General features: G+C 41.5%; 1 protein-coding gene across 1 annotated transcript in view; it reads right to left on the reverse strand.

Annotated features, from left to right (window-relative positions):
* The window catches only part of SLCO1C1 (solute carrier organic anion transporter family member 1C1), a 29,609-nt gene extending 17,165 nt beyond the window's left edge, over positions 1-12,444 (reverse strand). Inside the window, exons 1-2 of the mRNA XM_085569556.1 lie at positions 6,382-12,444; positions 2,772-2,917 (exon numbers count right to left, since the gene is read on the reverse strand). Coding sequence (XP_085425682.1) covers positions 2,772-2,917; positions 6,382-6,424 — 189 coding nt within the window. The 5' untranslated portion in view covers positions 6,425-12,444. The remainder of the gene's footprint in view (positions 1-2,771; positions 2,918-6,381) is intronic.
* Positions 12,445-12,689: the final 245 nt, after the last annotated feature.

Below are 12,689 nucleotides of genomic sequence, written 5' to 3' on the forward strand. Positions count from 1 at the left end.
AGATTACTGATTTGTTCATCTCTTACGAGCAGTATGGATAAAAACTGAATTGACTCTCAACCATTGCTAATTTCAGGTAGATGCCAAAGCTACTGCTCTGTTGAAAGACAGAAACCTGTGATTTTCCCAGGAGGGAGTATCTTACACACAAACCATATGGGTAAATGCTAAGTGTGTCTGGGTGGGGAGGTGAGTTTTTGAACATTTTAAAATATATTAGTTACATTTCTGTGAGATTAACACTGACCTGCCAGACAACTCTCTACAAGATCCCCTGCAGTCTCTAATACATACATTTTCCTCAGAGTGCACCATGCATTTTGCACCTTCTCCCCTCCTTTTGTTTTGCAGAGACAGTTTTCTCTTAGCTATCACCGCACCTGTTTTAGCAATTTCTTCTGAATCAGGAGTGAGCTTTGGAAATTAAACTTCCCCTCCCTTCACAGTGCTTTGGTATGTACTTGAAAGGTACAGAATGAGCCCCTTTTCCCACAGAATTAATCTGGAAGATGAGGGCTGGTTCAAAGTGCATGTGATGGGAGTGCAGGGTCCTTCAGAGGGAGCTCAGTTCCTGCAGATCTGTTGCCAAAATTTGCCCTCACTGAATGCAGCCCAGTGGAGTTTATGTGCTACAGATACTCCACACAGTGCAATTGGTCATGAAAACCACAATTTTGCTTTCTACCTTCATATACAGGTGGTGCTGACTCAAAATGAATAAAAAAAACTGATGCCTTCTGTAAAACCCGGTCCCAGAAGTTAAGAGACACGTTGAGGTTTTATTTGAATAGGAGTCTAGAACCTTGTGCTGCTCCTCAGTCCTCTCTGAGAATCTCACTCCCAGTAAGGAGGTGCTCTGAGCAATGTACTCACCTCCAGTGCAAATCTCCTCATTTGACAAGGCACAGTGGCAGTAACATCAGTGCTGAATGCAAATTCTGGTGTTAAGGTTCAAATACATCTCTGTGTCACTTTATCCAGGGCTGGTTATCCCTCCTTCAGAAACAATTGTGGGTAAATAAACATGTACAACCCCTCTCTGGGTCTTTTTGTTTTCCCCACAGCAGCATCTCAAAAGGACTCTCCAGTACTAATATTGTCATAATATTTTACATTTCCTGTATGTTTATTCCCTTGGATTTTAAATAGCACTGTGAGGGCACTTTTTTTTTTTTTTTTTTTTTTTACAGGAAAATGTCATAGGTAAACTACAACTTGAAATGCTTCTGAATGTCTTTGGCACAATTTTTTTACTGGGTTTGCAACTGTCCCAGGTGTGAAGTGATGGAAAGACATTGCTGATTTAGGGCTGGGACAGAAAGGTACACATGATTTCACATTCTTCTCTGGTTTGACAGTGCTTGTAAACAGATATTTCACCACATCTTTCTGGTTAATGAGGGCAATTTTAAGACATAGGAAGGTTGATAATTGGTAAAAATAACCTGTTCTATCTGCATATTGTTTTCTTAACACATTAGGCAAAACCTGAAGTAGACTTCTTCATGACTTAGAGATATCTTTAATAATTTCATTAGCAAAACCTAATCAGAACTCAAAAAGGATTAGTTCACCAAAAGAAGAGAGAGGTTTTCTAAGCCCCTACAGGAATACATTAGTTATATCAGTTTGGGTTCCCAGAAGACACAACTATAAAGATAAAGGAACTGAGATGAAATAATACTGCTTTTCAATTTCTGGGGCCAATAAACTGATTCCTGACTGGCTAATCTGTGACTGAAGTTTTATTCACTGAGGGGATTGGATTATCATTGTAGCAAATGGAGAAGTAATGCTAGAATTCTATTATAGTACAAAATAGATTTAATACAACTCATCTTCCATTAAAAAAAAATGAATTTTTTTTTTTATAGACTTCAGGACAAGTATTGCTCATTTCACTGGCTGTACAGGGAGCTGGATTAATACCTGAAAGTAGATGTGTGTTTGAGTGAGGGCACAAAATAACAGAAATAAAGACTGCACCATGAAAAGTACGAGGCAAGGCCGGAAACTAATTTTCCTTGTAACTCAAATCCTCTCAGCATTGCATGGTGATTCTGAGACCTCACCCAAGAGGCTGTCAGCATGCTGGAAATGAGGCAGAGGCAGCAGGCAGTGCTCCCTGTGTCCCGAGCAGGGAGCACTGCTCCTCCGAGGTGCAGCTCCCACCAGGCAGCCACAGCCACATCCTGAGGCTCAAAGCAGAACCTCCCATCAACTCCAGGAAAAACTTATTGGGGGTGAGAGAGGTGTAGATACAGTGCTAATACCTCTGCAATTTCATTTCAAAGTCACCTCTTCTGAATGAGGAGCATTGCAATAATGCTTTAATAACAAAGCACTGAGCAACACACAGACCTCCACACAATCACAATATTACTTTGGAGAGCCCAGCAGACTACCATGGCTATTCTCTTAAAAAAACAATCTGTACTGACTGCTGCCTGTGGGACCTGTCTGCAAGTGCTCTGTTCTCAATTTCAGGTGGAGCAATAAAGAAGACAGAGGGACTTTTTAGGATGGGTCTTGAAGACCTTACAGCATGCAAGCCTCAGCCAACAAATTATATTTGATGACTGCCAAACATTAGGCAAATACAGATCTCAAGAGGATTTTATTGTGACTTAGAAATGTATCTAATAATTTCATACTGACTCATCATGACATAATCAGAACTTAAAAAAGGATCATTCATTAAAAAAATAATAAAAAATAAAAAGAAGAATTTTCTAAGTCCCTACTGGAATATTCAAAAGCTCTTACTCTACCTTTATACCTCCACAACACGACTGTTTTTCCTTGGATGAGGATGATTCGGATTTGAATGAAGATCGATCCACGAGCAAGACTGTGTTGTTTGAGAAAAAGTGAGTATTTTCTTTTGATGAAATCTCCATGATGGTGTCCTCTGCCTCTAAAGCAGAAAACATGGAGAACACTTTAAAAGGGCAATGACCCAACAAGGCTCATTATCATTTTAAACGACATTTCTGAAGTCTACATGTAAATTCATGTTTCTGGATGTGGCCAGGTCTGCAGAGATTTCTCAGCGCTGATCTCTGAATTTCCCATAGATCTGGGACAAGAAGTAATTAGATCAAAGGAAATCTATCCCCATTAATGAGGCACTTGAATTGTTTTAGATGGAAACATTACCTCTGAGCGTCTGATGTTAGCTAATGAGTTACACAAGAATAAAGAGGTTTAGTTCCCTTTACCATTTTACATACAGTCTTAGGGCTCAGTGGTCAATTGTTTCAGGGAAAATGTGAGTTTGCTTCTTTGCAGGTAAATACAAAGAAGTAAAGAAAAACTAAATACTGCACTTTGAAAACAAAAGGTATCAGTAATTCTTAAATCTCTAGTTACATACTGCAGTACTTTGTTCTTAATTTCAATCTCTAAATCAGATCTGAAAATATTTATGAAATCAGCTTCTGTGTTCACTTTTAGGCAGTCCTATGTTTTACAGAACTGCTGCCTGAAAATACGAATAGAAAAAGTTCCTGTTCTCTCATGTTTGCCTGAAGAAACATCTTACATAAGTTAAAATATGTATGGTTTTATGTATATGTCTATACCTCTGGATACATGTGTTTTCTTGGCTTCTTAAACAGGCACCTGTTTTACCAGAAATACAAGTGAAAATAACAAAAGTAGATGTTAAGATTTGCTCATAGGCTTTGTTCTTATATGAACAAGACAAAATGACTTGTGGCACCAAAATTTTCACCAAGATCTCTCCATCATTTAAAATAAGAGCTATGACTACATATAAGAGAAATATCTGCATTGCACACTGTCCTGACAGGAACTCTAGTATATTTCTTTATCAACACTAAGGAGTATAGAGATTTTTTTTGCAATAAAAAAGAAATTTTTTTGTGCTTGCTGAACAAAAAGTCACACCTTTGAACCTGAACTCCACTTTTGAACCTGTGCAATGGGGAAAACCAGCTTGTACCTCACAGCACTTGCATGAAGATAAATCCTTTTATGACAATCACATGAGGTATGCTGCCATCACATAGCCTCTACTGTAAGGTTTGAAAGGCTCTGCATATTTACAGCAATTTTGGAATGAAAAAACTCCAAAACCTGGAAAACATATGCACCACAGCTAAATGAATTGTCCTTATCTCTGAGGAAAGCAACTTCCAGCAAGAGAAGGTGCAGAGGGTATCCTCCATTGCACCACACATGCAGGATTGGTCAGAACACAAAAAACTTTGGTGGTGGTGTGGGGTGGAATGTGATAAACTGATGCTTGACAGCAGCATGCAAGCCCCTGTTCCACTGAGCTGAAACAAATCTCAAATGGACAGCAGAGCTTCCACAACACTCATGCTCATGTTATGACAGTACAAAAATTATTAACATTTATTGCCTGGCTGTCAAATTGTAAGAGTGCAAGGAAGGCCTGATATCTGTGCAGGCTCTCAGGTTTTTATATATCCCCAGCTGCTCTTGAGGCATGGCTTTAAGAAGGTTGGTAGTTCTCAGAGCCACCTGCAGCCACGTATCTCAGAGCATCAGTACCATACCTGAGATATTTTTCTGGTGAGATAGAAAATGAGGACAAAGAATGTCTAAGCATTTCCTTTCCAAACATGTCAGGAATGCCAGAAAAATGTAACCACAGAATCATGGAATTGTGTAGGTTGGAAAAGACCCCTAAGATCATTGAGTCCATCTGTAGACCCTGCACTAAACATCTGAGAGTCCACTACTTAACTCTGTCCATGAGTGACACATCCACCCATTTTTTAAATACCTCCAAGGATGGTGACTCAAGCACTTCACTGGGCAGCCCATTCCAGGGCTTGACAACCCTTTTATATGCAATCTGAATCTCCCTTCTTGTCCTACTGCTTGTTACTCAGGAGAAGAGGCTGACCCTCCCTAACTACAGCTTCCTTTCAGGGAGTTGTAGAGACCCATAAGGTCTCCCCTGAGCTTCTTTTTCTCCATGGGAAACACCCCCATCTCCCTCAGGTGCTTCTCACAGGATTTGTGCTCCAGACCTTTCCCCAGCTCCATCGCCCATCTCTAGACACATTCCAACACCTCAATATCCTTGCAGAGAGGGGCCAGAACTGAGCACAGGATTTGAGGTGTGGCTTCACCAGTGCTTGGTCCTGCTGGCCACACTATTGCCCTGACAGACCATGACCCCATTGGCCTGCTCCTGCACCTTTAAGATTTCTTTCTTGAATAGTGTCCAGCCCTCCTTGACCCCTTCGTCCCCCAGAACTGCCTCCCAAGGAACTCTGTCCACCACTTCCCTGAACAGGCCAAAGTCTTCCCTCCACAAGTCCAAAGTTCCAGTTTGCTGAGCTCCCCTCCTTACTTCTCCAAGGATTAAATATCTTTTTTTTTCATGATCACAGTGCCCTAGGCAGCCTGAAAATGCCACATCACTTTCCAGTCCTTCTCAGTTCACAGACAGGTCCAGGGGGACACCTGCACCTATCAGCTCTGTCACCAGCGGTGCCAGGCAATTTTCTTCCCCACACAGCAGGAACCTCCTAATAAAGACCTAATAAGACCCCATAATTAAACCTCCTGGACCCCACTTCCTCTCTGTGTGCTGCATTTCTAGCGGACTCCCACCATGACATCTGCCTTGCTGGCCTTTCCACTGACTCCTTCCCACAAGCAGCTGTCCCTGTTGTTGCTGTCATTAAGCTCTGGAAAATCAAAACCCTCCCTTATGTACAGGGCCACCCCACTGCCTCTCCCTCTGTGCCTGTACCTTCTGACGAGTTTATGACCATCCACTGCAGCTCTCCAGCTGTGCTGCACCACAGCTGTAACAACTGGGCAAGCCCAGGTGGGTGACAGCCTGCCTGAAGGACAGCTGCTGCTGGCCATGCTCACACCTTGTCCCCGACTGTCTTCTGAGCCCACAGCTGAGGCTCAGACCCCTCCTCCCATCCCTGCCTCCAGCTGCCTGGGCTGTGGCAGCCCTCTCTGGTGGCCCTGCTGTCCATCCCACCAAGAGCACGCCCGGTGGCTCACCTGTGACACAGCCTGGGTGGCAATAGCACTCACCGTCCCCAGGGCTGGCATGTGGACCTGTGCCTGGTGGTCAGCTCCAGGCACAGACCTGCCCCTGAGCATGCATTCAGCAGGCTAAGACACCTCCAGAAGTGCCCCTTCACTCATCCAAAGTGCAGGCAATGAGAAAACATCCTTCCCCCCTCTGGAAACTCCTCCACCCTGCAGTAAGCCTCCTTAGCCTTGGCTGTGTGGCAGCCCACAGGCACAGGAGCTGCACTGGGTGGACACAGAAGGCTGTTCACCCATGAGCCCAGCTAAAAGACATCCTCTAAGAAAAGTGAAGCAACAAAGAGAAAAAGAAAAGCCAAATCTTACCTGGAAGCAGGAATCCCCAGAGATGGTGCCTACCAGTTTTCATAGGTAAGCTTCCTCTACTGCTTATGCAAACCCACACTTGCACACGCAGGCACTGGTCCCAGCTTAGAAGGGGGGAAAAACTGGAGGGGAAAACCTCCTCTTAGAAATGACCCTGTCTGTGGATGTCCATCTTATACTGGAGGTAGACAAAGGAAGAGAATACGGGTAGAGGAACTTGTTTTGTCTCTTGTTTTGTCTGAGCGTTTGCTGTTTGTCTGCCCCCCATCCTCCTCCCCCACCTCCTCAGGTTTTTCTTCCTCTGTCCCCTCCTATCAATTCCAGGACACTGGGCACACCAAGAAAGCAGAGAGGCTGGGTGCCCTCGATGGGAATCATGAAGAGCATCTACATAGCTCCCAGGGGGTATTTTTCTTTGCAAGTTGCTGTAAGTTTGATGAGGCACGTGACAAAGCTTTGTGGAGAGGAAAAAAAAAACCCAAATCTCTGATCTTATTAATTGCTTAATTCCAGGAAACAGAAGAATTCAAGGGGGAATGGACTTGGGGGAGGAAAAGAAAAAAAAAGAAAATGGGGAATGCGTGAGAGAAGACGGGCTGGAGGGTGAACAGGAGATTCACAAAGACTTCTTATCCAGTCCCTGGTCCCAAAATCCACAGGGCAATGTCCCTATCAACATGGGAAAAAACCCAACAAAAACAACAGGGGAAAGATCCATTAAGGGGAAGGATGGAATTGTGTGGAAGAGTCAGTCAAGTCCCTTGCCATAAGGAAAGGAAAGAAAAAATTTGAAGACTTCATTCCCACCCTGAATTTTTTCCTGTCACAAGGTCATAGCTGCTGAAACTTTTTTTTTTAAGTTTGGGTAAACGTGACTAGCTCCCTCTGTAGTTTGTTGAGCTGAGAGAGGTTGTAAATTCTGTCTTCCGCTACCCTGTAGGCTTTGATTATACAAACAGAAAAAGTATTAATTTTAAAAATTCTTCTTCCTTTTCCCTTCTTATTCCCTCCCACCCTGTGCAGTACAGCAGGTTCCCATGGCAGCTAAAACCTCACTCACACAGCCAAACACAGAGCAGACTTCTGCTTTCCTAGATTTAATACAAATTATTATCCTTCCCTTTGCTATTTCTCCATTTTGGGCTCTTAATGTGGCTGGAATTTTATTACACTACACGTAATTCGCGTTTTTTACTTTAAAGTGTTTTGTATCCTTCTTTGGTTTGGAAACTTGGAAACCTATTTTCCTGTTTTCTAAGAGATATCAGGGTGCCTAGTATTCCACAGTAATTAGTGATTAGGAGACTTAGTGATTATGAGCTCTTTCAGCCTCTTTAAGAGAACAGCTTCCTGGCCATTTCCTTCAATTATTAGGAAAACTGAGTTTCCAGAATACAAGATCTGTACTAGCTTTGCATGACTTTTAATCTTCATTGCTGACCTTGTTGCTGTCAAAGATTTCTGACATAGATTCCAGTTATTCTGCCACTGGTAACCTTTACCACACTGTCCTTTAAAACAAGTGAAGTTTCATTATCAGATTCCTAAATTTGTTATAAAAATCCCTTAATCCCATAATCCTCCAAAACTTTATTATGCTACAAATTGTATTGATAAGCATCAGAGCCTTGTCTTCTACACTCCCAGAAAAAATACCTACAGCCTGGTTTTATGTCCTTTAGAAAGCAGCAATGCTTTGAAGAACAGGGCCCACAAGATTTAATGGAATCCTCTCATTTTTCCTGGATTTTGGTTCACTGTGAAACCTCAGTATCAGGTTTTTACCACAGTTGGTTTTATACTGAAATTTTGTTACAGAATCGTCTCTGGCTTCTTTATAGGTGATGGTATCTTAACTGGAACTTCCCCAAAACCACTTGGGGAGGTATTTTCCATTATGGAAAATTTTCTAACACTCCAGAAGAGCGTCACCATTTCTTTATGAAATAATCATAGCAATTCCTCAGAAATGGCCATACTTATGTCCTCTACGATGCTTTTCAAGATGCTCAGAGTAAATGAATTCCAGATCCTCCCCAAAATTCAGTAAGTTAACCTGCCAGAAAGTCTCGTCCAGGTAGGAATTTCTTAGTCTTCTAGGTCTTGCAGGCCATGGATCTCACATGGAAAGGCAATGCAGTACATCACCTACCAAAACTTAGTACCAAGGACTGAGACATGAGAAACAAATCACTACCAATTATAATACTGGACATGACACCCCTTGCTTGTCACTTTTCAGTGCCTCCCACAGCACAGTGACACAAAACCCATTGGAAGCTTGCTAGACAATCAACCAGACAAGCAAGGTTTGGCTTTTCTATAGTCCTAAAAAAATTTGCCTACTTATGTATACTTATTCTGTAATTGAAAAAAAAAAATCCTTTAAAGCAGGTATAGGACAAAGAACCAGACTGAAGCTTGTTCCTTGAGGTCTGTTTTCTTTACATTCCTACTTTGCATTAGTTACAGGAAATTAGAAGCCAGACCACCTTCATTTCTGAAGCACAGGTTAAATTAATTATATTTACAAAGCCTTGTCTAGCCAGAGTGAATAGCTGTGACAAGCATAATCATATATAGACCCACCATTACACTGACAACACAGCAGATTTGTGGGCCAGGCTTTGGAAACATGAAATGTCTTCCTTCCTAAAAGACATTTAAAAAAAAAGTATTCCAACAGAAGGCCTTTTCATCTGCTAGAAGGAAAACACTGTTTAAAAATGCATCCCAAAACATATAAATATTAACTTAAATCTGAATTTAAGTGATTCCTACAGTCCAACAGAGAATACATTTGAAACCCTTAATATTGTGCTGCAAAGCAAAGTTACTTATAAACCCTTGGTGGAATGAGTCTTCAACCACTCTCATTGAGACTTGGCCAACCACTCCTTTATTATTTTATTTTTGCTGACATATAAATGCTCCAACCCTGAGCAACAGCAGCAAGTACTGTAAATGTGCAGCTTGCAGTCAATGAGAGGTAGAAAGAGGGAAGACATTTGCAGTTTACTAATAAGGCATCCTAGTTTCATTGCCTATAAAATTTTAATTACTTTAGTTATGCTACTCTACTGCTACGGATTATTAATTTCTCAACATGAATTTTCCTTTTCTTTTTGTTACCAGTCCTAGGAATAGACTTGGTAAGAATATAGATGAGTAGGAAACCCACTGCCAGAACAAACCTTGGGTACCTATTCCACATCAAAGAACCAGAGACAAATAATGCACTTTGGCTTTTAGAAGTTCTTGGGGATGGCTGGGGAATTTCAGCCTTGGGGACTTTCTTGTCCAACTAAGGACTTCCAGATCTATTCTCAAAGAGCAGTTTTCTTACCAAAGGGCAGCAAAGCAATATATTAGAATAATAGAAAAACGTTGCAATTATATTTTGGACCTAACTTCTTGTTATTAGGATATGCAAAGATCCTACTGAATAGTCTCTTTACTCTGAGGTGCTCAGCAAATTATTCCTGATATTTACATTTTCAGCCCTTTGCATGAGACATAAGGAAAAAAAAATTTCAAAAATAGGAGTGGCAGTAAAGGTCTTTCTTTACTGCATCCTGTCCACAGAACAGTATCACCTCTTCTGTGCTGGGTACCTGAGGCAATGTTTAGGAGTGTGGTCAATGGCTGTACATGACCTTGAAGGCACTTGCAGAGGGTGACTGATCAGGTAAAATCGCTCAGAGGTTTCCCTGCCTGAATGGTTAGTTAAAAAAAGAAACAAGAAAAAAAAAAAAAAAAACAAGAAAAAAAAAAAAACCCACCAACAGCCCCTGCCCTGCCTGCCCACCCCACTCAAATGGCAGAGTCAGCCAGGTTTTAACAGGACATTTGAACAGAATTACTCTGTGTTTTTACACAGCACCACACTTAGCAAAGATCCCAGAGGGGCCTGTGAAACCTATTTCTGAGGGAGTACAACAAAATCCACTGATGTGACATTCTTCAGGGTAGGAAGCATTTTCACCCACTGGAACTTTGGGGAGAATTTCTGTGTATAAAGATGTAATAAGTGAAACTGGAACTTGTCCAGCTACCAGAGATTAATACCATTAATCTTTAAAAAAATCCCATTGCACTTGCCTTAATGAAAAGTTCTTTGAAGTAGGTTTAAACCCAAAGATTTTGCCTAGAAATGTAGAGAGAAGGTACCAAGAATTGAGCAGAAGAGCTGATTACACTGAAGGTGTTGAATTTGTAGAATATGATGCATTTGGCGAGAACAGTAATAAACAATCACCACGTGGATTATGAAGGGAAGCAACTTATCAGCAACAACAGCAAAAGGCACATTAAATGAAGCCGTTGTGTAGATTAAACAGGAGCCTTCTGCTGTGTGTTTCCTGGCTGAAGACAAGCAGCTGCTGCAGCAACCTTTCATCTGTATCAGACTTCCAAACCAATCTCCCTGTGTCTACCCCAGGCTGTTCAGCAATTATAACTGGCAACCCACATTGGGCATGACACAAGCCATCAGAACTTTCACTAAAACTTAAAACTTGCATGTTTCCTCATGAATTAATGCAAGGTTCCTATCACCTGCTGGCAGTGAAGCTGTCCAACAAAATAGTTTTGACAGCTTCCACTGCAGCATGCCAGGTCTCTGGGAATTCAGTGTGGAATGGTTTAAAAATTATCCTTTGGATGGTGTGATACGGCCACCCCAGAGCTACAGACTCCATCAGCCAGGGTGGCACCTGCAAGTTACCCTCCTGTCAAAGTTGTTTGCTCTTCCATCCCTGCATTAATCACTGACAATATCTGGGGAGCCCACGGTGGCATCAGGTTGATTTCCACAGGATTTTGATGAGATAATTGAAGACACATTGACAGAAAGCATCGCTAAACAAAGCCCCAATAGTTCTCTGAGAACTGTGTTTGCAGTGAAACACTTCAAGTGCTTTTAGGCAACTGGATTTGCCCAATCAAGCAATTGAGAGTAATTTGAACACCTGGAAAATGCAACATTTAATTGAGGCTGTGCATCATGGCCTCCTTTATGTTTCAGCAGAAGCCCAGGAGAGGCAGGCTCATGTGTGGTCTCATTAGCAGATTCACTGCTTCTGCCCTGTGTTCTACTGCTCAGCTCTTCCCATGGGAACCTCTCGTTGTTTGAAGAGCTCCAGAGAGAGTTTGGTGATTTTCAGACAAGTGCATTCCTTACTTTGGTAGCCTCTACTCTTTGTGGTGAGAAGTAGTGAGGCAAACGTTTTTCTTTGCTACTCCAGTTGCATTCCTCTCTGTGAATTTTAGCATCAAGTAATTACATGCTATTGAGATACTGTTTGGGACAGACCAGCTGCTGGCTTAGAAGCAGTTCCCTTGGAACAGGTAAAAACATATTTCACTTTCCCTACTGGCAATGATTCTGACTTGTATCTTCCTAATCACTGCCTGCTTCAAATTTCCTTACATTTTTCCATTCAGAATTTTAGCCAGAGGACAAATAAACTGGATATGTGGTTGATACTCTTGAGTATTTTGAAATCTATTAGTTTTTCACTGTAGGAAAAGAGGCTTTGAACACATGGGTGATCAAGATAATTTTTATGCAACCATTTAAAATCAATTAGCTGAAGATCTTCCAGGTCTTTGATCAAAGTAGGTAATAAAACTTTAAAAATGGGTAAAATTTTTGACAGCTGTGAGACACTTTTTTGAAATTATAACCAGTGAGCAAAGATAGTAGCTAGATGTCAATTCTAGAACACATAAAAGACTTGTAAAATTTTACACTGACAAATGACAGCATACTTACCAATGTAATGGCAAGAAAATGGATTTCACTCACTGATGTCCCACTTTGACAGACTACTTCTATGATTAAGAAGGGAAACTGTTAAGGTAACACATTTCATGTTCTCTGGAAGCATTAGTCACTGTGCATTGCTGGGACTGGATGCTGCCATGTCATACTGACCACATTCAATCTGCATGGTCCTTATTAACTGTATTGAGTAGTACACTGATGATGGATGCTGAAATACTGGTCATCATTAAAGAAGAATGGTTATAATGAGGCTTTCCACAGATTGGTTGAGTCACAAAGGATTTAACATGGGATTTATTAGTAATCTGAAGCAAAGTGCAGAATTCTGCAGGTAAAAGTCCCAGGAAATCAGATACCAATAAACATGAGCTCGGGTCACTAACACATACCAAGCAGGGCTGGCAGCTAAAATGGTAATTCAGTGTATACAAGCTTTCACTGGATTTGAATCAGAGTCTAAAGAGGGTACAAGTCCTTTGTGGTCTGATGCTTAAACTGAAAGCTGGGCACCTAAAGCAAT

This window comes from Lonchura striata, chromosome 1A, assembly GCF_050655825.1.
Source record: "Lonchura striata isolate lonStrDom1 chromosome 1A, ASM5065582v1, whole genome shotgun sequence".
Taxonomy (NCBI): Eukaryota; Metazoa; Chordata; class Aves; order Passeriformes; family Estrildidae; genus Lonchura; species Lonchura striata.